The 26,892-nt window shown below is 39.9% G+C and overlaps 1 protein-coding gene across 2 annotated transcripts in view; it reads right to left on the reverse strand.

Annotated features, from left to right (window-relative positions):
• Dtwd2 (DTW domain containing 2) overlaps nucleotides 1-26,892 on the reverse strand; it is a 71,012-nt gene that overhangs the window by 11,671 nt on the left and 32,449 nt on the right. Inside the window, exons 2-4 of one of the 2 annotated variants that reach the window (XM_052742163.1) lie at nucleotides 26,389-26,479; nucleotides 22,727-22,821; nucleotides 22,212-22,404 (exon numbers count right to left, since the gene is read on the reverse strand). In XM_052742163.1, the coding sequence (XP_052598123.1) occupies nucleotides 22,212-22,404; nucleotides 22,727-22,821; nucleotides 26,389-26,479 (379 nt within the window). The remainder of the gene's footprint in view (nucleotides 1-22,211; nucleotides 22,405-22,726; nucleotides 22,822-26,388; nucleotides 26,480-26,892) is intronic. The other variant, XM_052742164.1, reaches the window with a different exon arrangement.

Raw genomic sequence — 26,892 nt, forward strand, 5'->3', positions numbered from 1 at the left:
CAGGAAAAGGGTATACTATAATGAACTTAGAGTTCTGTTGAATGTAAACATGTATGTAAAATAGCAAGCAATCAAGTATTCAGTAGTACTAATACATATGACTCTAATCCAAGAGGAACTGGAAATCTAGAAATATCAGAAGATACAAGGACATAACAGCAGCTACTTGAGGAAGAATTCTAACAAGTAGGAAACAGATCAAGTCTTAAGTGCATTTTTAAACACGTATTTCATTAACCAACTTATACCTAAGATGACTGAAAAATTATTAGGGATCATTGTTTACTTGATTTTGTTTTCTGCTCTCTGGGCTGAAAAACAATTTAAACTAGTATCTGTAAGCTTAAACACACCTCAAATCCAAAATCCAAAAGTAGTATTCAAAATTTACTAGAAAATATATTTTTAATCTAGCCCTTTTATCCAACTAAGATTATCAAAATAGATAATGGTGTAACTAAACAAATTCCCTTTAAAATCAAACTGCAAGCCGGATGGTGGTGGCGAACGCCTTTAATCCCAGCACTCAGGAGGCAGAGACAGGTGGATCTCTGTGAATTTGAGGCCAGCCTGGTCTACAGATTGAATTCCAGGATAGGCTCCAAAAGCTACACAAAGAAACCCTATCTTGAAAAAATAAATAAATAAATAAATCAAACTACAATTTAAAAAGACCACAGAAAATAACTGGTGGCAAAGCAGAAGCATATACTCTTCTAAAAAACAAAGACAAAGATTTTTTGCATACTTAATTCTCAGTTTTTAGCAGGTGCATTATAGAAAAACTGAACAGTGCTATGTCCCTAGTGGTTACAAGGCTCACTTATAAAAATGTCCCCATTGCTGGACAGTGGTGGCACACGCCTTTAATCTAGCACCTGGGAGGCAGAGGCAAGCAGATCTCTGAGTTCAAGGCCAGCTCGATCTACAGAGTGAGTTCCAGGACAGCCAAGGACATACAGTGAAATCCTGTCAGGGAAAAAAAAAAAGGAACAATAAAATAAAAAATTTATCTCTGTGAGTTCGAGGCCAGCCTGGGCTACAGAGTGAGTTCCAGGAAAGGTGCAAAGCTACACAAAAAAACCCTGTCTCGAAAAAAAAAATTTAAATGCCCCTATTAATTGCTAGGTTCCAAAAATGTATTGTTTCCCTTGTTAATCTCATAACTACAGAGTAGCCCTCTTCCTGGGTATCAACTAGGTCCCTTTTTACTCTTGTAAATTTATATATATATATGGTTTGAAAAAGTCGTTCAGTGACAACTGACTACTACATTGCTAATGAAAATTTAACAGTTTTATTTCTTGAAATAATAATATATCACTTCCCCCTTCCCTTTCCTCCCTCCAAACCCTCCCATGTGTGTCGTACCTTTCTTGCTCTCTTTCAAACTTATGGCCTCTATTTGTTTTGTTGTGGGTGGTGGTGGTGGCAGCGGTGTGTGTGTGTGTGTGTTCCTAAACATATAAATACAACCAGCTCATGTCATATAAAGCTACGTGTGTGTGTGTGTGTGTGTGTGTGTGTGTGTGTGTGTATGTTTTCAGGGCTGACCATTTGGTATTGAATAACCAATTGGTGTGCTCTTCCCTGGGGAAGACTTTCTCTCCCAGTCTCCTACTCTCAGCATTCCTGAGTTGCCTACAGTTCTTTGTGTAGGTTTGAGGCTTCATGATACTGCCTCCCACACACGTATCCAGTCCACTTCGGAATGTCTACTGATGTTGTTTTCCTATCCCGCTGCCTCCTACTATCTTTCCACTCCCCTTTCTGCAACGATCCCTGAATCTCAGGTATAGGAGTTATATTACATACATATCAGTTGAGATTGGGCTCCACAATAGCATCTTAATGGGCTGTGGCTTTATATAATGGTCTCCATCTGCTGCAAAGAGAAGTTTTCTTAATGAGGGGTGAAAACTACAATCATCTGTCAATTTCAGGACAAATATTTAGAATGTAGGTAGGGATTGTGTTGGTTTAGTAAGGTGATGATTCTCCTCCAAGATCCACGACTTCCCTATAGTGCTAATGAAAAGTTAAATATATCCCCTTCAGTCCTCAAACTATTCATCTCAAAAGCTTAACACACTCATTCTTGACCACTTAGAACTTCTGAAATACATTTGGTTCTGAATCTGAACTTAAGAATAAACATTCCTTCCCTGCCTTCAATCTAGGCTAGAAACATTGATCACTTTAAAACAGATGCTCCAACACTGATGAGACATAAAATGGTCTAATTTTATCTCCCAGATTCAGACTAACCCTTTAGAAAATGGTAAATTTTTAATTCTTCCCATAAATTATAGAATATAACCTATCTGCTTTTGGTTCAATAAATCTGAAAAGCAAGAACTGCTTTTAAGTTGATTTGGGACATACATACTTAGCAAGAACCTTTGGTAGCCTCAGAGCATACTAAAAAGTAGCTAAGAATCAGTAAAAAGTACATGAAATGTGGCTTATACAGGCTGCATTTGTGAATGTGCATATATGAATATGTGTGTGTGTGTGTGTGTGTGTGTGTGTGTGTGTGTGTGTGTGTGTTTTCTGAGAGAGAGAAAAATGGGCTACAAAAGCAAAATGTTTTAAAGTGTTGTATTTTACAGTAAATAGTATGAAAGTTATGAAATGCAAAGGCTGCTTGCATGTTTATTATAACCAACCAACAATGAAATTCATTAGTAATTTCTAATAGCAATGAAATACATTTTAATGTCATCTTTCTTCTTAATCAGTTTATATAAATTTCTTCCATTTGTATTCAGTGTATTTCTCAAACTATACAAAAAAAATTCCAATTCTTTAAAAAATTACTAGTAATATGGCAAGGTATTCTTAGAAAGTCAAGTATTCTTAGCCATCTGTTCATACTATGCACTCCTCATCTTTTCATAATCAATTTTATCCACCATGCCCCATAATTGAGGTACATAATCATACCAGCTGCCTAACTATGCCAACCATGCCTGTCATGCAAATAGCTCCTTTTTCTGAATTAATTGTGTCCACTGGACCAATTGAATACAGTACTTCTCTAGGATGACTCTGCCAACTGTGACAGCTGTTGCATGGAAGTCTACAGTGCATACACTGCTGCGCACAGCTTATTTTCATTGTGGATATGCAAAACATTTCTGAATAATGTACTCCTTCAAAAATGTAGACAGTTAGAGGCTTATGTATCATCAGAAAATAATATGGCTCTCTAAAAGTTACAGTTGATTAAAACCAAATACCAAGTCATCTCACATTACTAGACCCTTTCAGGTATGACTGCAATTCACAAGATACATGGGATCAAGGTACTAATATTTAATAAATAAACAAAATGAGACTGACAATATGGCTTACTAAGTAGTGAATAGCACTTGCTGCGAAGCCTAATAACCTGAGTTTGATCCACAGGACCCCAGGATGCAGTAAAGAGAAAAAAACAACTCCCAGAAGTTGCCCTCTTACTTCTACAGACACACAGTGACACATCATGTACACACACACACACACACACACACACACACACACACACACACACAAAATATTATCCACAAATTTTATACAAACAAGAACACAAAACAATCTAGCTCAGTGCTAATAAAAATACATTATCATAATATAAACCTTAATAATGGGGCAAACTGGCCTTCATTAAAATTAAAAACTTGTTCTTCAAAATCAATATTAATAAATGCAAAGCAAGGCTGAGACTGAAAAAAGTATTCGTGATACATAAATCTAACAAGGGCTTTGTAGATATATTTAAAAGTCTTGCATCTCAATAATAAAAATTCTCTCCCAAGGAGGAAAGGCCAGACACTTGAAGAAAAACACAAAAGGATGCTTGGCATCTGTGATCATATCATTTGCACAAATGCAAATCAAAACACAATGAGGGACAAGCTACTGCAGTTAGAATGACTAAAACCAAGAAAAAAGCTAAATAAGAAACAAAGTCCACTTTTAGGTATTTATTTACCCAAGAAAAATAGAAGCATGTGACCTAAAACACTTGTAAAAGAAAATGTACAAAGCACCCTCATTCATCCTTTCTACTCTCTGAGAAACATACTATCATGCTATCAAACATTCCTTTTCTTACCTTGATCTCTTTTAACTAAATCCTTCATACTGATTTAAAAACAAGCTTAAGCCTCTCCTATTTGGAGAAAAAAAAAAAGTAACACCCTCCCCCCAGTCTCACAATTCTACCAGCTTCTACTTCCTCCCTTTCCTCTCCAAACTGTCCATATCGGTGTCCTATGTTAGCTCATGTCCAACTGCCTCTTCAGCCAGATTGTGTGGGCTCCACCTCTGTACTCCATTAAAACTGCTCTTACTAAAACAACACTGCAGCAACTATCATGTCATTAAAACTGACGACACCTTCGTCCTCATTTGAACTGATCTGACAGCAGCGTTCAACTGTAACGAAATATATATATTTGCTCTGCTGTCAAGTCCCCTGGTTTTCCTTCTATCCGTCAGGCTACACATTCACAGTGTCCTTTACAGTGTATGCTCTCCCTTGCATTGAGTACTTCAGTTTCTCAAAGCCCAATCTTAAATTCTCTCTCTCTTTCTTTCTCTCTCTCTCTCTCTCTCTCTCTCTCTCTCTCTCTCTCTCTCTCCCCTCTCTCTCTCCCTCTCTCTCTCTCTCTCCCCCTCCCTCCCTCCCTCCCTCCCTCCCTCCCTCCCTCCCTCCCTCCCCTCCTTTTTCAGAGATGAGGACCAAACCTAGGGTCTTGTGCTTGCTAGGCAAGTGCTTACCATTGAGATAAATCTCCAACCACCTCTTTATTTTAATCTATGTTCTATTTCTGGATAATAATATGCATACCCTCACTTAACTTGCCATCTATCTGGAAATGACTGGCAGGTTTTAGCTGCTCTTACAAATGCAAGATTAAGAATTTATTGCTTTAAGCCGGGCGGTGGTGGCGCACGCCTTTAATCCCAGCACTCGGGAGGCAGAGCCAGGCGGATCGCCTTTCCTGGGCTACCAAGTGAGTCCCAGGAAAGGCGCAAAGCTACACAGAGAAACCCTGTCTCGAAAAACCAAAAAAAAAAAAAAAAAAAAAAAGAATTTATTGCTTTAAAGAGATTCTGAATCATCAGTGTCGTTTAAACAAGAATAGTGCAAAAAATGAATGAAAACATTATGTGCAAACAATTCTGTATCTAATTAATAGTTTAAGATTATCATAATGAAGTGGCATACATAAATGAAAGAGCATTAAGAATCCCAATGTAAATACGCACTAATGTGGAAAGGAAGGGGGAAGAATGAATGAGTGTGATTGTACAGTTGCACCCAAAGCAGGTAACCTAAACTTCTTATTCCAAGGTCTTCAGTGACACCTAAAGAGTGGTCAGCCAAAAATCACTCTAGCTAGTGACGAGGACAGGTAAGAAGAGTTAGAGGGAGTCAGTCCACTGTGCTACTTCTTGAACAAGTGGGTGGAGTACTGTGACCTAAGACACTAGTAACTTAAGGCAGAGTCTAGGTCCCAGTGACATAAGCAGACTGTGAACTCAGAATTCAGGGCTAAAATTAATTCACCCAGAGACAGTATTACAAATGAAGGAACACAGATTCACCCATGAGTGTTCTGGTTCCCCCAGGTCTCCAAATACAAAACTAAGATCATTCAAACCCCAATGCAAGTCAAGTATCCTGCTGCCTCAACTAAGACAAAGTAAAGAAGGAAAAAAAGAAACAAAACAAATTTAATGTCAGGACAAAGAAGAACACATAGCCGTCTCTAAAAACCAAAGAGACACCTCAGAAAGATTAAGACCGACAGAGAGAGTTGAAGTCAGAAGACCCTTCTTCTCATTCCAGTTTCTGCTTTCCCAAGCTTAAGTACCCAGAGTTTCAATTTATAATGACATGAAGTAATTAGTAGTATTTATTTATACCTCCTCAAAATTTATTTAAAGAATGAAATAAATTGACGAAAATTATTTTCTAACATGTAATAATACCTCTATAAAGCTGTCATTTCATTATAAAAACTAAAATACAGACACAAGTACTAAATATAAACAAACCAACACTCACATGGGGCACTGAATGAATTTAAACATGAAAAGATCAAATTATACCTAGAATGTGTATAAGACTTGAAGATTTTCCATGCTATTCAGAGGGAAGGAGAATCTCTGAATTCTCAAGAGCTACAAATGAGTGAATAAACAAGAAATATTTCTCATCACATGTTGGAAATGTTTCTATATTAAGTAAAGCTCATTTTTAGTCATAAGAACCTGTAATATTTTCTATAAAAAGAATTCTTCCCTTCATAGTTATTCTTGAAAACGAAAGTTATTGTGCATGTTAGCCCTTAATTCTACATGCTGGCCAGATTTTTATTTCCAAATGAAAAATGAATCTGAAAAGGTTGAGATTTAAAAAAATAAAATAAAATAGACACTCTATAATGAGTATATAATCAGAGTATTGCTTATCTTAGAAACACCAGAGCCAGAGATAATGTTATATATTAATAACACAACCAAAAATACAAACAATATGAACACAGAATCATTCAAAGAATGAAAGATGTTCCTTAAAATTTGAAAAAGATAGTTGGGGAAGAGATGAAAGGAATTACTGTTAGGCCCAAATAGGGCCCCCAAAAGGCAGGGTCCTGTGGGAGTCTGCCAGAGTACCGCTCTGACCTGCTCCCATCTATCAAAGGGTTCTTGGGTGGAGGAGAGAGGAATAAGGAAATAGTAGGTAGGATGATAGACCTAGACCATGAGAAGAAAGACAAAGACACAGGATAGCTTCGGGAGGGCCCTGGGTCAATACCCAGTCACCCAGAGGTTTATTCAAAAGGGCTTTTTTTATAATATGCCAAGAGGAGAGGCAAAAGACTTCCCCCTTGCAAGATCAAGGCACACTATACAGACAAGTGTAGACCCTTCCAAACACCTGGTAAACATGCCCATGGCCAAATCATTCCATTAAGCAACCCTGCTGGGTAAAGAAAGCTCAGATTCTCTGACCCTTAGTAAGGTCTCACTAGATAGCCTCTGTGGGCCACCACAGGGTCCTCAATAGAAGATCTCTGAACAGGTAAACAGGATTGTTATTGAGTAAACAGAAGCCTAAAGATGGGTTTCTGTTTATCAGGAAAACCACCACCTCCCTCATCCACCTCCAACTGGTTAACTGTCTCAAGCAAGGGCATCTAGTTCCCAGTTAATCTGAACAGCCTGTATTAGCTCAAAGACCACAAACCCAATGACTGTCAAATAAAACCTGCTTGCTTTTCCACCATTTTGCTGTTCTCTCTGACCCCTACCTCACACATACCAAAATTTGAGACTCCCTGGGGAAACTGGCGCATGTCTGGTGGCACACTGTGTGCAGTGCATTAGAGCACAGTGCACCACTCATCTCTTCAGGGAAGCGTCCATCAGTGCATGCTTCTGAGCAGTCTCCACCCTGCTGTGTCAGGTGCTCTCTGCACAGGCAGCAACAGGCACAGAGGACAACTAACACTAACACAGGCATTGGAAGAACAATGTGGGTGGCACAGCATTTCTCACACTCAAGTGAGAAAATTAAAAGCAATTCACAGAAACCAGCATCAAATTAAAAAGTGGTAAGTCACAGTCTTTTTAAAATATGCACCACTACAGAAAACCTCAGAGTAAAATTAATGTTTGAAAATTAATTCTTAATTATAATCTCCTAGTAAACCTTGATACAAGCTATTTTCATGCTACTAATAAAATATTACACAATTAATTTCTTAATAGCCAGCCTTCCCCACACACCTGCCATCATGATGCTCAGCCTACCAGGCCCACAGTAATGAAGCAATGATTCCAAGCAACCGAGGACCTGGAATCAATCTTTCGCCCTTGTTAGGTCAGGTTGTTTTGTGACCGAAACACAAAAGCAACACAAGAGTGAACAATAAATTAAGCATAATTTAAATGACTGCAGAAAATGCAATTATGAAATAAAATATAATTGTAATTATTCAAAGGATGTCACATAATATAAAAATAATTTGATGATTATAAATTTAATGAAAACAAAACATCATGACCAACATAAACTGCCAACTGGGCTGCTAATATAGATTTTTCAAATTTTGTAAGAAGATAAAAAGCAAAAGAGCATTAAAAAGGTGCAAGCCAAATATATATTAAAAATAAATATAAATGAAGTAAATTAACTGTATTTTATGCCTTTTTATGTTTAATGCTTAACTAGGCTGTCCTCAGATCTAACTTCTATTATCCCAATACCACTCCCTTTGGGGGCCATTTTCTTTCAAACCACCACATTCCACTCCCTGACCCCCATAAGATTGTAACAATAGCATAATGCAAAATGCATTTAGTCCAACATCAAAAGTTTGCATAGTCTATTACAGTCTCAACAATGTTTCAAAGTCCAAGTTCAAAGTCTCTTCTGAGATTCATGAACTCTCTTAACTGTAATCCCCTATAAAATAAAGTAAAAACCAGATCACATGCTTCCAACAAATAATAGCACATTACCATTCCAAAACGTAGGGAAGGGAGTACAGTGAGGAAATACTGGACCAAAGCAAGACCCAAAATTATCTGGGCAAACTCCAAATTCTGCATCTCCATGTCTGATGTCAAAACACTCTCCAGATCTCCAACTCCTTTTAGATTTGTTGACTGCAACATACTTCTTTCTCTTGAGTTGGTTCCACTTCCCGTGAGCACCTTTCCTCAGTGGGTATCCCATGGCTCTGTCATCTACATTATCTTGGGGTCTCCAAGGCAATCCAGGCTTTAACTTCACAGCTTTGCACAATGGCCTCTCTAGACCTCCATTCAGGGACACTCCAGACCTTAGCAGCTTCCCTTAGTGTGAAGGCAAATTCTATAACCCCTTCTTCTATCTTTAACTCTAAAGCCAAAACCACATAGCCAAAGCTGCCAAGTTCTTCTGTTTGCGGGGGCGGCAAAGGGGGCCTGGAACATGGCCCCCTTGTTCAACTACATATTCACCAGCTTTCTGTTTTCAATAGTTTCCTTTGCTGTCTAAGCTTGGCTTTCCATAAATTTGCTCTGTAGACCAGGCTGGCCTCAAACTCAGAGATCTGTCATCCTCTGCCTTACAAGTACTGGTATTAAAGGAATGCACCACCACACCTGGCTCTAAGTTTTCTTCAATTCCTTTTTACAAGTTGGAAACTTAGCTGGGTGGAATCTTGCCCTGAGGTCATCACTTTCTTTATTCCATTTCTTAATCTGTTTATCTCCTTGAACACAGGTCTTACCTCCATTCTACTTCATGGTGCTCAGCTGCTCCTTGTCATTTGAGTTACCACTAATAACCACACAACAGAGTCTATACTAGGCTGTTTTGAGATTTCCTCTGCCAACAGAATTAATCCAAAATTCTTCACTTTAGTCTCAGGCAGACTTCAGACAAGGGCAAAAGGCAGCCACTTCCTTCACCAAACTATCATAAGAATGATTTCTAGGTAACATACTAAAATTCTTCTCCTCTGACACCTCTTGAGCCAGGCCCCTACAGTTCAAATCATTCCCAGCACCATTGTCTTTCATGCTCCTACCAGTATGGCCGATTAAGCAGTGCTTAAAGCATTCTACTGCTCTCCTAACCCAAGTATAAAAGTCCAAATTCCTCCAAACATACACATGGTCAGGTCTATCACAACAATACCCCAGTCCCTGGTACCAACTTCTGTCTTAGTTAGGGTTTCAATTGCTGTGAAGAGACACCATGACCATGGCAACTCTTATAAAAGAAAACATTTAATTGGGTGGCTTACATTTTCAGAGGTTTAGTCCATTATCATCATGGTGGGACATGGTGGCATGCAGGCAGACATGGTGCTGGAGGAGGAGATGAAAACAGAGAAGGAGCTACATCTTGATCCTGCAGGCAACAGAAGTGATCTGCAATACTGGGCATAGCTTGAGCATATGAGACCTCAACGCCCACCTTCACAGTGACACATTTCCTCCAACAAGGCCATACCTACTTCAACAAAGCCACACTTCCCAATAATGCCATTGCCTATGAGGTTAAGGGGATCAATTACATTTAAACTACCACAGGGGCTAAAAATAATCTCAGTGATCCAGCTGTTGCCTAGCCTGGGGAAGATCTTAGACTCAATTCCCATTAATGCAAATAAAATATTTATTAAAGACAACATAAGAAGACCACAGTTTCTCTTCTCGTGGATTTAGTATTCTACCAACAACACCAACAAAAAAATACAATGAAACATAAACATAAAAAACACAAGTGATGGACACAGATGGCACCCCGCCCCACCCCCAGACTTCTGGGTCTGTGGTGGCCACAATCACCCAGGAGCCACCAGCTCTACCCAGGCCTGAATCTGTGACGGACACAGATACCCCCACCAACCCCCCCAGACTTGGAGCCATTGTACCAAGTACTGCCTGAGGTTTCCAGACCTGGACATGGGAGTGAGGAAAGGCAACAGCTCTGCACCATCCCTTATAGCTGGGGTGGGCAGTACACAACCAAGCACCACCTGTGACCCCCGCACCAAGAGCCCTGGCACTGAGTGGTTTGGCACCATTGTTTTGAGATAGTACAAGGTGGAGAGGTGGAAGAGAGGGAGAGGTGGAATGGTTTGTGGGTAGGGGAGAGAAGCAGATTTGGAGACATGAGGGTAGTGAGGAATGGGCTGATGTGAATGGTCAGCAGGCTACCTGAGTCCAGGGAGATGTCTGAACCTGGGCTATGACTAAGGTCTTGATCTGGAGCCTTTGAGCAGCTGAGGGGGCCTGACTTGATGTCTGTGACTCCTGTTGTCACTGGGGACTGTGCAGGGCCTGTGGTCTGGGCCACCACCTGGGGCCATGTTGTGTCCAAGGGCCACACTGTTGCTAATATGGGTCACCTGAACAGTGACATGGGACCATGGTGACAACTGAAGACCAGTTCTGGGTCCATGGTCCTGCCACGGTTGGGATCTCTGTTGATGTCCCTGGCCCATGTTGCCACCAGAGCCCATGTGGAGGTCAGTGGTCTGGGCTATGACCTATGACCATGTTGGCATCTGAGGGCTGAGCTTCTGGCACCAGGCCAATTTGTGTTGCCAAGGCTGTCAACTGGAGTCATGGTATTGACCAAACTAGGGCCGCAGCTAAGGGCTACGTCTGAGTCTATGGCCCTGCCACATGCAGGGTCTGTGTTGATGTCTGTAGCTCCTGAGACCATCGAAGACCATGCTGATGCCACGGGTCTAGGCTGTCATCTGAGGCCATGTTGGTGTCCGAGGGCCATACTGCTGTGGGGGCCATGCCAGCCTGGATGGCCTGTGCTGCTACCTGGGACCATGGTGACATCCAGGCCCAGGCTACTGCCTAGGACCATGTCTAAGTTCATGGTCCTACCACAGCCAGGGTTTGTACTGATGTCTATAGCTCATGTTGCCACCAAAGGCCACATAGATGACCAAGTTCTGGGCCACAACCTATGGCCATGAAGGTGTCCAAGGGCCATGCTGCCACCAGAGACATCCTGATCTCAGTGGTCTGTGCTGTCACCAGGGGCCTTGGTGTCATCCAGGCCAGGGCTGCTGCAGAGGGCCATGTCTGAGTCTGTGGCCCTATAGTAGCCAGGATTTGAGTTGATGTCCAGGGCTCCTGTTGTCACTGAGGGCCATGTGGATGACCAGGGTCTGGTCGGCCACCTCAGACCATGTCAGTGTCTGAAGACTGCCATACCTTGGGCCATGCTGATCTGGGTGGCTAGTGCTACCACCTGGAACCATGGAGACCTCCAGGCACAGGCTGTTGCCTAGGGCCATGTCTGGGTCTGCGGCCCTGCAGAAGCTAGAGTCTTGGGTGGTGTCCATGACTCCAGTTGCCACCAAGGGCTCTGCAAATACCCGGGGTCTGCCCAGCAACCTGGGATCACGTTGATGCCTGGGGGCCATGCTGCTGCCGAGAGTCATGTTTGGGTCCATGGTCCTGCTGCAGTGGGGGTCTGTGGTGATGTCCATAGCCTGTGCTAGCACAGGGATCATTGAAACAATGCTGTAGCCAGTGAAGGGCTCAGTAGCCAGCCTCACCCTTCACTGGCCTTGGAATGGCTGGTCCTAACCCCTTGCTGGATATTACAACAGGCAAGTTGGCCCTTCCCCTCAGGACAATCCCTCACCGTGGGCATCCATGTCACCTGGGAAGCACACTAGAACTGACCCTGTGGTTGGAGATGCAGGTGAGCTGACCTTGTGGTTGGAGATGCAGGTGAGCTGACCCTGTGGTTAGAGATGCAGGTGAGCTGACCCTGTGGTTAGAGATGCAGGTGAGCTGACCCTGAGGGAATGAGAGCAGGAGAGCTGGCCTTCCCCCTCCCCTCGTCTCCCATGTGGTGGCATGGGTGAAGGAAAGATGTCCTCCCCCCTCACCCATTACCTCCTGTGGCAGGTGAGAGAGCTAGCCTTAGGGTCACAAGAGCAGGAGAGCTAGCCCCGACCCTCACCAGCTGTAGCACACAAGAAAGCAGCCTCTGCTTCCCATCTGGGCAGCACTAGAGCTGACCCTGTTGTCAGGAATGCAGGTGAGCCAGCCCTGAAGGCGTGAGAGCAACAGGGCTAACCCTTCCACCCCTACACCTCAACTGCCATGCGGTGGCATGGGTGAGAGAAAGATGTCCTCTCTCCCTCTACCTTTTGCTACCTGTGGCAGGAAAGAGAGCTGACCTCGGGGTCACAAGACGGTGAGAACCAGCCCTGCCCCACACCAACTACAGCACACAGGACATCAGGTCCTGATTCCTGCCTGGGCAGCACGCTAGAACTGATCCGGTTGTCAGGGTCACAGGTGAGCCAGTCCTGTATGAAAACAGGGGAACTGACACCGACCCTCCTCGTATGCCCCCTAAAGCAATCAGGAGAGAGGGCTCAAGAGCAGGAGCACTGGCCCAGCTCCTTGCTGTAGGCTACATTGGGTGAGCTTGTCGATGCAGTGCTGGAGAGCTCACCCAGATAGTGATGATGAGGGAAAGGTAGCCAGCTGACCAACCCAGCTACCAGCCAGGCCCAGAACCAGGGCTTGGAGTTAGCTCACCCCAACATGCACCTATCTATGAACTATAGGAGCATATGAAAAGGACAAACCTACAGATTCAAAACAGCAGGGTCTCCATGATACAGGACAACAGGCTATCCAAGAGGAGCCCCAATGAGAGCCCATTATCAGTGGTGTCGAGGAAGCCAGAGGCCCCAAGCCAGAGCAATGAACACTTGCAGTAAAGATGAATGGACTAAAGGGTTAACTGTGTGTCTCAACGGGCCACACTACAGTTCTACGATAAGATTCTTCTTTTTCATTTGTTTTGTTTCTTTGTTTGGCTTGGTTTTTGGTGTTTTTTTTTTCCTTTTAAATTTGGTTTGTTTAGGAGGGGAGGGTGTAAGGGTAGAGGGAGGGTAAAGAGGATAAGGGGGATGAGTGGGATCGGGATACACAAAGAATGAATAAAAGTAAAAAAAGAAAAAATCATACAAGTCGGTGTCTCTGACTCTGTTACCTACTTCTAGGACTCTCCTCCTATCCAGTTGCCTCGTCCAACATTAATGGAAGAGGAGGTGCCTAGTCTCACTACAATCTGATATGCCATGGCCGGTTGATATCCATGGGGGGCCTGCCCTTTTCTGAAGAGAAACAGAGGAGTGAATGGGGGGTGGGAGTATCAGGAGGAGAGGAGGAAGGGGAAACTGTAGTCAGGATGTAAAAACAAAAAAGTAAATACACAAATACAAAAAAAAAAAAGAATTCAAGCTGGGCAGTGGTAACAACCCAGCATTATGGAAGATAAAGGCAGGCTGATCTTTGTGAGTTTGAGGCCAGCCTGATCTACAGTATAGAGCTAGTTCTAGGACAGCCAAGGCTACACAAAGAAACCCTGTACTGAAAAAAAAAAAGAATCCAGAAAAGTGATAAAAAGATGTCATAGGGTAAATGAAGAAGGTTCCTCCCAGGAATCCAGCCATAGCTCCATATTAGTAAATATGCATGTAATTAGTACCCTCGAACAGCATTCAGACTCATAATATAAATGACCAAAAGGTAGTATGTAGAAGTGACTATAGTAACAGCCAGTAACAGTCGCCACTAGAGCCCAGCAATCCTACCAGAGCAGGCCCTGAGTATTGCAACACAGCTGAAGCATATGAAAAACACCTTAAAACAGCCTCTATGAATATAGTAGTACTCCATAAAGAGGAAATTAATAAATCACTTAAAGAAATCTCTGAAATCATAAACAAATAGTGGAAGGAAATGGAAAACACTTCAAGACCTGAAAATGGAAACAGGATCAATAAAATCCAAACTGAGGGAAATCTGGAAATAAAAAATTTGGGAACTCAAACAGAACCTCAGAGGGAAGCCTCACCAACAGAATATGAGAGAAGGAAAAGAGAGTCTTAGGCATTAAAGACTCAATAGAAGAAATGGATACTTTGGTCAAAATAATATTAAATCTAGAAAACCCTGGCAAAAAACATTCAGGAAATCCGGGACACTATAAAAAGACCGAAATACAAGAATAATAAGAATAGAGAAAGGAGAGGAAACCCAGGTAAAAAGCACAGAAAATATTTTCAACAAAATCATAGAAGAAACTTTCCCCAACCTGAAGGAGGAGATTCCTATTAAGGTACAAGAACACCAAATAGACTAGACCATAAAACTAAGTTCTCTCAGCAAATAATAATCAAAACATTAAACATAAAGAACAAAGAAAGAACATTAAAAGATGTAAAGAAAAATACCACATAACATATAAAGGCAGACCTATTAGAATAACATTGACTTTTCAATGGAGACTCTAAAAGCCAGAAAGTCCTAGACAGATATTCTATATACACTAAGAGACCACAGATGCCAGCCCAGACTACTATACCCTGAAAACTTTCAATCACAACACATGGAGAAAATAAGACATTCCATGAAAAAAATTAAAGTAATATCTACTAACCCAGCCCCCTAGAAGGCAGGAGAAGGAAAACTCTAACCTAAAGATGATAACCACATCCAAGAAAACACAGGAAATAAATAATCCCAGACCAGTAATTAAAGGAGATCACACACACACACACACACACACACACACACACACACACACACACACACACACACGAGAGAGAGAGACAGAGAGAGACAGAGACAGAGAAAGAGAGACAGAGACAGACAGAGACAGAGACAGAGAGAGCAAACAACAAAATAACAGGAATCAACAAACACTGCTCATTGATACTGATATCTCTCAATATCACTGGTCTCAATTCCCCCCAAAAAAGACGCAGAATAACAGAATGGATATGAAACAGGATCCATCCTTCTGCTGCATCCAAGAAACACACCTTAACATTAAGAATAGACATCACTTCAGGGGAAAAAGATGGAAAAAGATATTGCAAGTAAACTGACATAAGAAGCAAGCTGGTATAGCCATTTTAAAATCTGATAAAATAGATTTCAAACCAAAACTAATCCAAAGAGATAGGGAAAGACACTGCATACTCATCAAAGGAAAAATCCACCAAAAGGACATTGCAGTTCTTAACTTCTGTGCACCAAACACAAGGAAACCCAAGTTCATAAAAGAAACACTACTACAGCTTAAATCACATATTGACTCTTACACATTAATAGTGGGAGACTTCAGTACCCTACTCTCACCCATGGACACAGGTCATCCAGACAAAAACTAAACAGAGAAATACTGGAGCTAACAGATGTTATAAACCAAATGGACCTAACATATTTACAGAAGGTTTTACCCAACACAAAAGAATATACCTTCTACTCTGCACCTCATGGAACTTTCTACAAAATTGACCACATACTCTGACACAAAACAAGTCTCAACAGATACAAGAAAACTGAAATAATACCCTGCGTTCTATTTGACCACCATGGATTAAAGCTGGATAACAACAGCAACAGAAACATCAGAAAGCTTGCAAACTCATGGAAACTGAACAACTCACTACTAAATGGAAAAAGAAATGAGCCAGGATATAAATTAAGAAAGAAATTAAAGACTTTCTAGAATTTAATGGAAATAAATACACAACATACCCAAACTAATGGGACATAATGAAAGCAGTTCTAAGAGGTAAGTTCACAGCACTAAGTGTCTACCTTAAAAAAAAAATTGGAGAAATCGCATATTAGTAACTTAATAGCACACCTGAAAGCTCTAGAACAAAAAGAAGAAATCACACTCAAAAGGAGTAGGTTGCAAGAAATAATCAAACTGTGTTGAAATCAATAAAACAGAAATAAACAATACAATGAATCAATGAAACAAAGAGTTGATTCTTTGAGAAAATCAATAAGATTGACAAACTCTTATTCAAATTAACTAAAGGGCAGAGTGAGAATGTCCAAATTAAGAAAATTAGAGATGAAAAGGGAGTCGTAACAACAGATACCAAGGAAATCCAGAGAACCATAAGGACATATTTTAAAAACCTATACTCCATTGAATTGGAAAATCTAAAAGAAAATGATAATTTTCTAAAAAAAAAATGAATAATTTTCTCGATACATACCATTTACCAGAGCTAAATCAAGATCAGATGAGTAATTAAACAGACCTATAGCCCCTACTGAAATATAAGTAGTAATTAAGTCTCCAAAACCAAAAAAAGTCCAGGTCCAGATGGTTTTAGCACAGAATTATGACAGACTTTCAATGAAGAGTTAATGCCAATATTCCTCACATTTTTCCATAAAACAGAAACAGAAAGAACATGGCCTAATTCATTTAATGAGGCTACAGGTACCCTGATACCTAAACCACATGAAGACCCAACAAAGAAAGAGAATTACAGACCATTTTCCCATATGAACAAAGATGCAAAGATTCTCAATAAAACACAAACAATCCAAGAACACATCAAAAAGATTATTCACCATAATCAAGTAGGCTTCATCTCAGAGATGCAGGGATGATTCAATATATAAAAATCAGTAACTATAATCTACTATATAAACAAACTGGTAGAAAAACCACATGATCATCTCATTGGATGCAGAAAAAGCCTTTGACAAAATTTAACACCCCCTTAATGATAAATGTCCTGGAGAGATTATGGATAAAATAGACGTTCCTCCACATAATAATGGCAGTTTATAGCAAGCCAATAGCCAACACCAACTTAAATGAAGAGAAACTCAAAGCAATTCCACTAATATCAGGAACAAGACAAGGTTGTCTACTCTCTTCATAACTATTCATTATAGTGCTTGAAGTCATAGTTAGAGCAATAAGACAACAGGAGATCATGGGGATACAAACTGAAAAGGAAAAGGTCGAAGTATCTTTATTTGTAGATGATATGATAGTGTGTGTGTGTGTGTGTGTGTGTGTGTGTGTGTGTATGTGTGTGTGTGTGTGTGTGTGTGTGTGTGTGTGTGTGTGTGTGTGTGTGTATGTGTTGTGTCCCTAAAAATTCCATGGGGAGACTCCTACAGCTGATAAACACTTTCAGCAAAGTATGGATACAAAGTTAACTCAAAAAAATAAGTAGCCCTCCTATATACAAAGGGCAAATGGACTGAGAAAGAAACCAGTGAAACAGCACTTCTCACAATAACCTCTAAAAACATAAAATATAAAAAACATAAAATCTTGGTGTAGCTCTAACCAAGCAAATAAAGGCTTGTATAATAATAAAAAAAAAAACTTTAAGACACTGAAGAAATTGAAGATATCAGAATATGGAAAGATCTGCCATACTCAAGGATCAGTCGGATTAATATATTAAAAATGGCCATCCTACCACAAACAATCTACAGATTCAATGCAATCCCCATTTTGTTAATCACAGCCACCTCTTCAGCTCCAACTAACCAAACACCACAAATTCTTCACACAAATGCCCTGGCAGTCTCTGCTTTGCTCTGAACTTCTGAAGCCAGGCCTCCATTGTCTGCACTGCTCTCAGCACTCTTATCTTCCAAGCTCCAACAGAAGAGCCCAGTGTCTCAACACTCTCAATGACTTCTATCCCAAAGTTCCAAAGTCCGTCCATAATGCTCCCAAAACATGGCCAGGTCTGTCACAGCAATATCCCACTATCTTGGTACCAATTTCTATTCTAGTTAGGGTATACTATTCCTGTGATGAAACACCATAACCAAAAGCAACTTGGGAAGGAAGGGACTTACTTGGTTTATATTTCCACAACACAGTTCATCATGGAAAGAAGTAAGGACAAGCAGGACAGAAATCTGGAAGCAGGAGCTGATGCAGAGGCCATGGAGCAGTGCTGCTTACTGGCTTGTTCATCGTGGCTTTCTGGTTGTTGGTTTTTTTCCCCTTTATTTTATTTACAAACCATAGTTTCTCCTCCCTCCTCTTCCTCCAATTCTCTCCCCCCACCTCCCTTTTACCTCCCCGCCCCCCCCAATCCACTCCTCCCTTTCCATCAAATGGGGTAAGGTCTCTCTTGGGAATCAACAAAGCATGGCATATCAAGTTGAGGCAGGACCAAGCTCCTCCCCTCTGTATCAAGACTGAACAAGGCATCCCACTATATAAAATAGGTTCCAAAGACCAGCGACAGGTCCTGGTGCCACTGCTAGGAGCCCCACAAAAGACCAAGCTACATAACTGTCACCCACATGCAGAGGGCCTAGGTCGGTCCCATGCCGGCTCCCTAGCTGTCCATCCAGAGTCTGTTAGCTCCCACAAGCTCAAGTCATCAGCCTGCGTTCTTACAGAACCCAGGACCACCAGTCCAAGAGTGGCATGACCCACAACAGACTGGACCTTCCCCCTATCAATCACTAGTTAAGAAAATGTCCTACAGGTTTGTCTGCTTACACCCTGACTGTCTGGAGGTATTTTCTCCAAGTTCCATCCTCTCAAGATGACTATTGGTTATGTGGAGTTGACATAAAACTAGCTAGCATAGTTGGTTTTGGTTTTTCAGGACAAGGCTCACTTGGCTGGCCATGGACTCGCTATGTAGATGAGGATGAACTTGAATGCACAGAGGTTCACCTACTCTGTCTCTTGAGTGCTGGGATGAAAGATATATATCACCATGCCTAGCTGCTTCTTCAGTATGCTTTTGTGGTTTGTCAGCAAGTTGGGTGGCTGGTTTATTTGTATGTTTTCATTCTTTGTCTGGTTTTTTTTGTTTGTTTGTTTTGGTTTTGGTTTTTCAAGGCAGGGTTTCTCTGTGTAGTTTTGGTGCCTGTCCTGGAGCTCGCTCTGTAGACCAGGCTGGTCTCGAACTCATAGAGATCCACCTGGCTCTGCCTCCCGAGTGCAGGGATTAAAGGCATGCGCCACCACCACCCGGCTTCTTTGTCTTTTTTGATTTTGGTTGGTTGTATCTTTGTTTTTGCTTTTGTCTTTTTCTCTAACATTTTAGTAGTTTTATTTCTCCAGTTGTTACTTTTTATGTAATTATTGTAAATTTGTACGTTAGTTATTAACACAGCAAGTTTTAATCTCTATCTCACCTGAATTGTCCTTAATCAAGCAATTTTCTCTTTTCACATCTGTAATTGTCCTCCCTTACTGCCTCTCATACCTTCACCCACACACAGCTTCTCAAACACACTGGATGCCCTCTCTTCCTTTCCCCATTGATTCCGCACTTTGCTACCCAAATACTAACACATCCAGCTCTAAAAAAAAAACCAAATCGCACCTCTCTAACTAGTACCCCAAGCTGATGTCTCTGAATACAGCAAGTATAATGTAAAAGGATCTCCTATAGCTACACAAACCAAGGTCTGCCAATAAAAAGTACAACCACTGCAACTCCACATAAATAGCAGCAGGAAACAAAATCTAAGTGAATATAACCCTTTAGAAGGACTCACAGAAAACAAAACAACCAAAGAGAGATGAAAGAAGAGGAAGTTTAAAAATGTAACATAAATTCATTCCACCGAGGTGCAAAACACCACAAAAAGAATGTGGCACAACTACCCACCTTGGCCTATCCCCAACCTCCCTACTCCCTCCAACTGGAAGCCATATACATCATACATACATGAGCAAAATCACTTAAGACAGCCAATATTTCCAAGAAGTCTGGGATATATTCAAGAGTCCAGACCTAAGAATTCATGAGATAAAAGGAACAGAGATAAAGCAGAAGTTATAACGAAATTATAGAGAAAGATTCCCAAACCTAGAGAAAAAAGTACACATCAAAACACAGAAGAACTACAAACAGACAGGATCAGAAAAGAACTTTCCATGATATATCATAGTCAAGATGTCAAAAATACAAAGAAACAATGCAAAAAGTAGTATGAGAAAAACTGTCAAGTCACATACAAAAGCAGGAACACCACAACAACTAGACCTTATATTAGCAACCCTAAAAAGTCAGAAAATACGAAGTGAAATATTACAACCTCAGAAAGCAAATAACTATGAACCAAAAGCACTATAGCCAATAATGTTAGCGTTAAAAATTGAGCAAGATACACACAAATTAATGGACTTTGTGGCAACCAAGCCACAACAGAGAAAATTCTCCAAAGATTACTATACAGGGAAGAAAGAGAGTTTCATATATATATATAGTGAAATATGAGTCAGTCACAAAGAAGAATGAAGCCCTGTCATCTGTGGGAACATGGGTGAACCTTGACAACACCATACTGGGTAAAACCACCAGTCATGCATCATACCATATGATTAACTCCTGTGAAGCCTAAAAAAGTTTATCACAGAATTCGAGGTAAAATAATAATGAGCAAAGCCTGGAAGGGGATAGCAAAGAAAGGAAAGGAAAGAGGCCAATGAACAAAGTTAGAGTGAGAAGGAAGGAGTGAGTTCTCAGGCTTTGTCACACAGCACAGTGGCTCCAGTCAACAACAGCCAATCTTCCAATAGCTGGAAATCAAATCTGAATGTTCTCACCATGAAGAAACAATAGCTGCTTGAGGAAATGTTCTCAGTACAAAGAGATAATGAACACCTGAGATAGTGACACTAATTTCATCATTAAGCCAATGTATACATGCCCCAGAGAATCATAGGTACTCCATGAACATGTGCAAGTATTATGTCAATTAAAAATACAACTGAAAAATTGATCAAGATAAAATTACTGAAGTGAAAACAAAATATAACAGCAATTATAAACAATATAAAAGCTTTTGAAAGTTCATAAAGTAGAGAAACCTTGAGAGAAAAAGTATGCCTTCATCTGTGTATGTGTGTATGTGTGTATATGTAGGTGTGGATCTGTGTGTGGATCTGAGTAAGTATTATTAGAAACAAGAAAGAACACATTCAGGACAAGTTAACTGTTTAACAATTTATACTACTCACTTGGAGGAGAGAATCCCCTAGAGAAAAGGAGAAAGGAAGGCCAAATGTAAACAGAAAGTCTGAAGTCTCCACAGAAGAGTTTGAAGTGACCAGAGCAGGCTAGAGCAGATGGCTTTACCAATTCATTCCATCTAATTTTTATGGAGGATCTAATTCTATAGGTAACTAATTTAGGCCACAGAGAAATATTTCTTCAGTTATTCCTGTGAAGTCGGAATAACTTTAGTACCCAAACTTGCCAGGGAAAAAATATGGAAACCATGTGTATTACAGTTCAATATATTACACAAAATCCAAGTTCCAGATGAATACAAAATGTGAACAGTCAGGAAAGTTCACCCAAAAAACACAAACATGGTTCAATACTTCAAAACCTTTGATTACAACAAATTATATCAAATCTGAAGAACTAGGGAGATGGCTCAGAAGGTAAGGGCACTTCCCACCAAGACTGACAACCTGAGTTCGATTCCCAGAACCCACAAGCTGTATGTGTACACACACACACACACACACACACACACACACACACACACACACACACTGTCAAAAAAAGCTTTTAACATGAAAAATGAAGGATGAACCATGATATTAATAAATAAAGTGCCTTGCAAAAAGTTTAGTCATTACTAATAAGTAACTGTTTAAATAAAACATTTCTTAACAAAATCATTTATACATATGAAAAGAAATGACACATGTGAAATTTGCTCTATATACAAATGTAAGTATATGTACTTACAACATACACATAAATACCACTTAATTCATATTACTAGAGTATATGGTAAAAATATATATATATATGTGTGTGTGTGTATAGCAAGTAATTATACAATTGTAGTTATTCTTTGTTAAAGTATTAGTTTACCTGTTTGGGAAGTCGGAACAAGGAATTCTTATAGAAAATGTCCTTAGCCTGGCTCCATGTACCATCAATGAGGATGATTGTGGAAGGATAGACAGGAGAATCTAATATAAATTCTTCCAAATTAGTAGCTTCAGCCCCTGGATATAATATTAATGTACCAGAGTCCCGGCAAACAGTTGAAAGTTCAAAATCTCTAAAACAATAATTTTTAAGATATCTTTATTAGGTATGGGGAAAACAAAACTTTTATTACACTTAGTGAATGCCTAAGCAAAGCTGCCCTCTCAATGAATCTGTCTAATCAAATGGAAGCACCAGTTCAAAGGTCAATCAGAAGCCTCTGAATCTGGTAACTGGCATGCTGTCTCCTCAGCCACAGTTCTTCCACTTTCCTCTTCATTATTTCCTGCCAAGGCTTTCCTAGCCAATGGCCAGTGACGTCATTTTTACCCTCCCAAAGAAACCTCTATGCAGGAAAGAACTACTCCCAGCTGCCCGTCCGTCAGCTCACTCACCGCTCTTCACTGAAGCGGCGGCCAATCTTTACCGTGCACTTGTCAGGGGGGAGGCATGCCGCTAGCAGAGGGACTGTGCGCAACACTTTGCTTTCCTTTAACGAAAAAGGAAAACAGGGAGTTACTACCCAGGTGAACACTTTTAAAACTGTTTGGAACTGAGTGATAAATGCTCGCTCATCAGATACAGGGAACTGAGTGTCAGCATCAGCGCTGCAGAAAGAAAAACCCCTCTGAGAAACATTGACTTTATAACTATATATTTTACAAATCTTTTACTCAAGACCAGACTCTAAGAAGCAGTAACAGTTCTCTAATTTATCAGTATTAAGCATAACACAAGCATATTTTTTAAACTTATTTAGATATATTTACAGGCTAATGGTTAGAATTATAAATTATAGGGGGAAAATACTTTATACATATGTATGTAATCCCACAATGAAATCTACTGCTATGTATAATTAATAAATATCAGTAATAAACTAAATGAATTATAAATTATAAATGCACGTAAATTTGTGTTAAACTGAATAATTTATTCTGATAAGCTTTTTATTTCAAAGTAATTACATTTTGAACACATCAGCTTGCAGATGATAGCCTATATCTCAATACCAAAAAAGCAGCAACATGCGCCAAAAAGAAAACAAAGGCAGTCCAAACGACAGAGCCACAAGTTTACAGACTTACTAACGGCCAAGTGGAACAATTTAAGCAACAAAACAAATACTAGACTCTACTCCAAAATACACAAGTCTCCACAGTGTTACCTGCAAATTGCCAAATAACTAATGAGAGAAAGGAAAGTAGCTTTCTTACACAACTCTAATGGCCAGTGGAACTGCCCACTCCAGAAAGCTTACTCTCCCCTCCCATGGAAGTGGGCTGCACTTTCAGGATTCGGGAGACCCAAGCACAAAGCTGACCACCATCCGTGGATTTCTTCAGCATCCTAGCTTCCACTGCTAAGAACAAGTTTTCTTGTTACCACAGCTCTATTGTTAGTCCTACGGAGGCAAGCAGTTAACCACTGTGCCTTAGGTGGGGCTAGGGAAATTTTCCAGTGTTTCATAGATTAGTGTTTCCAGTGTTCTCCCTTCTTATTGTAGCTTGAGTTTTCCTGCCTGGCCCACAGTCAGGACAAATCTCTGTCACCCTCCAGTCCCGCAGCCTCTCAGACCCAACCAAGTAAACACAGAGACTTATATTGGTTACAAACTGTATGGCCGTGGCAGGCTTCTTGCTAACTGTTCTTACAGCTTAAATTAATCCATTTCCATTAATCTATACCTTGCCACGTGGCTTGTGGCTTACCGGTACTTTACATCTTTCTTGTCCTGATGGCAGCTGGCTGTGTCTCTGTCCTCCAGCTTCTTCCTGTTCTCTCAATTCTCCTCTCTCTTAGTCCCGCCTATACTTTCTGCCTGGCCACTGACCAATCAGTGATTTATTCATTGACCAATCAGCAACACATTTGACATACAGACCATCCCACAGCACCTTATCACTATGGAGACCTCTGCTTTCCAAACTTTTGTTAAGTAATACATTTATATATGTCAAATTAAATAGTCACAAAGATTTAAAATGCCATAACTTTCCCAGGTATACTCCCCAGTACCACTTCCAAGAAGCAATCACTTTAACTCTTAGCCTTTTCTAAGAATTATTTCCAAATTTCCTATAATGTGTGCTACAATTTTGATTTTTCAATTTTATATATATTACTTACAAACTACAAATGATCACCATCATAGCTAACAGTAACATAGACAATTCCAAGTGTGACATATAGATATAATGATATAAATACCCGTTTATTTTTCACAACAAATCAGTAAAGAAATGAAACTTTTTTATGTCAATAATACCAATGAGGAGACTGAAGCCCAGAGAGACGTATTAACCTGCAGGGTCACAGACTGTACATAGCCAGTAAGTATCTGAAACTCGGACAACCTTGCTCTAGAACCCTGATCCTTAACTTTACAAGTACAGCATCTCATAACAAGTTAACATTCTGAACTCTTACCTTGCAGCTAACTCTCATATCTGATAACGGCTATAGAAAACCAATAAACAGTGTATATATATATATATATATATATATATATATATATATATATATATATATCAGTATGGCTAAATATACACTGTTCACAAGGCCATGCAATTTAGTATAACACTTCTTCCTTTTAAAGCTTCTTTTTTTCTTATTTTTGAGATAACTTCTTGTTTTTAAACAACTGTCTCCATTCATGAACTTATTCTTTGAAATGTCCATCACATCACTTCCATGCAATCCTCTCTACCACATCTCTTTCTCCACATCTCCCTCCTGGAACCTATCCAAATATTTTCAACCTCATTTTTATGGGAGAACCATGAAATTGTCAAATCCATTTATGCAAAGTAGTGTGCTAAAGTTACACACACACAAGCAGCCCAGTATTAGTGAACTAAGTGAAGACCAGAAAGTTCCTTTACTGACAGGGAACATCAATTTGGATGTACTTGTGTATTCATAAAATATATCCATAGTGGATACAATTTTAAATAGGTCATCTAAATTGAGGATTAACTGTGATTAAAAAAAAATAAACAAAAAAACTGTAGGAGATTTCAAAATATAAAAATCACCACAAATAAATTTTTAAAACTACATTTTGAAGGCTGTCTAATACCCTAGAACAACATAACAATGGAAAAGTACCATATTTGCACTATAACATGGAAACTATATTCACCAAAATTCAGGTTTTAATCCTCTATGACCACAGCACTACTATTTTCTGTAAATGTAAGTTGTACAGTATTACAATTTTAACTGCAGTAAAATAATCCAGTGACAAAATTGCCAGAACCGTAAGAGCCTGCTGTCAAGTGTGGAAAAAGACCTGTCAACAAATAACTTGCAAAGAAATAGTATTCATCATTCAGAAAACAGTAAGGACTAATTTATTTTACATGTTTGTTGTATCTTTGAATAGACTATACAAAGTTTTTAAAAAGAGGTAAAAGATTTCTCACTTGGGTTACCACTGATTCCATTTACATCATGCACTGACTAGTTTTGTATTAACTAATTGTAATATCCTATGGTTTCCTTACATCCCCTCATCACAAATCAAAACTCACAAACACACATACACACTGGCACATGTCTAATCGTAAACAGAATAGAAGAGCATTAGCTAAAAAGTCTTACAGACGGCACAGTACACAGTAAAAGTGTTTGTTCTAGCCACCTAACAGAAAGAAAATTTTACTTGCATATCCATCTTGTAAGAGTAAAATGCCAAAGTCAGTATATACTCTAGCAAGAAAAGCTATCAGGAAGCCAAGACTATGACCAGCGCTTTAAAAGCAGTCATTTTTCTCAGCTCTTTATTCACAGAATTGCATCTTTTCATCATACAAATCTGTTGGAGTTCTAAATCTCTACCTTACAATAGAATGGTATGAAACATTGTATCAAGCATGTGACTCTCTACTATCATCTAATAGATAAAGCTTTCTTCCTTAAAAAGTAAATACTTATCAATAATGGTTTTTCTGAAACACTATGCAGCTATGAGGAATGAGCATGTTTACATGGGTGTTTTCTCTGCTGCACTAGACTCCACCTGAAGGCATATCACTTACAAACGTTAACTCACCTCTGCTGGATGCTGAATTATGTACAAATGGGTGGAGATTTGGAGTGGGTACACTGGTAGATATGGACACAAGCACACTTTCTGGGGCCGGCTAAAGAGTAAGAAAAGCAAAGAGAAGCAATGAATTTTTAAAATGTGATATAACAACATCCAAATACATCAACATCATGACATTTTTATATCTAAAGAGGTTTGGAAAAACTACATACTTTCAAAATGAAACCCATTAATGGAGCTAATGAGACATTTTAGACATGGAAATTATGAAAGAGATTTAAGTACATTTTCCCCATCCACAGAAATTCTGGGCTTGGCAGTACACTACGGTTCAGTGCTGCAGCACCTGCTTAACGCTTACAAGGCCACAGGTTTAATCCACTCCAAGACAAACTGGCTAATATTAAAGAATTTCAATAAATATTAGTTGTCTTTAATGGAAAAATAGTTACTGGGTCACTAGGGCCTTTTCATTCATGGAGCAATACTTCTTTCATTTAACATCAA

The sequence above is a fragment of the Peromyscus californicus genome, unplaced genomic scaffold (genome assembly GCF_007827085.1).
Source record: "Peromyscus californicus insignis strain IS unplaced genomic scaffold, ASM782708v3 Scaffold_17__1_contigs__length_78620276, whole genome shotgun sequence".
Lineage (NCBI taxonomy): Eukaryota > Metazoa > Chordata > Mammalia > Rodentia > Cricetidae > Peromyscus > Peromyscus californicus.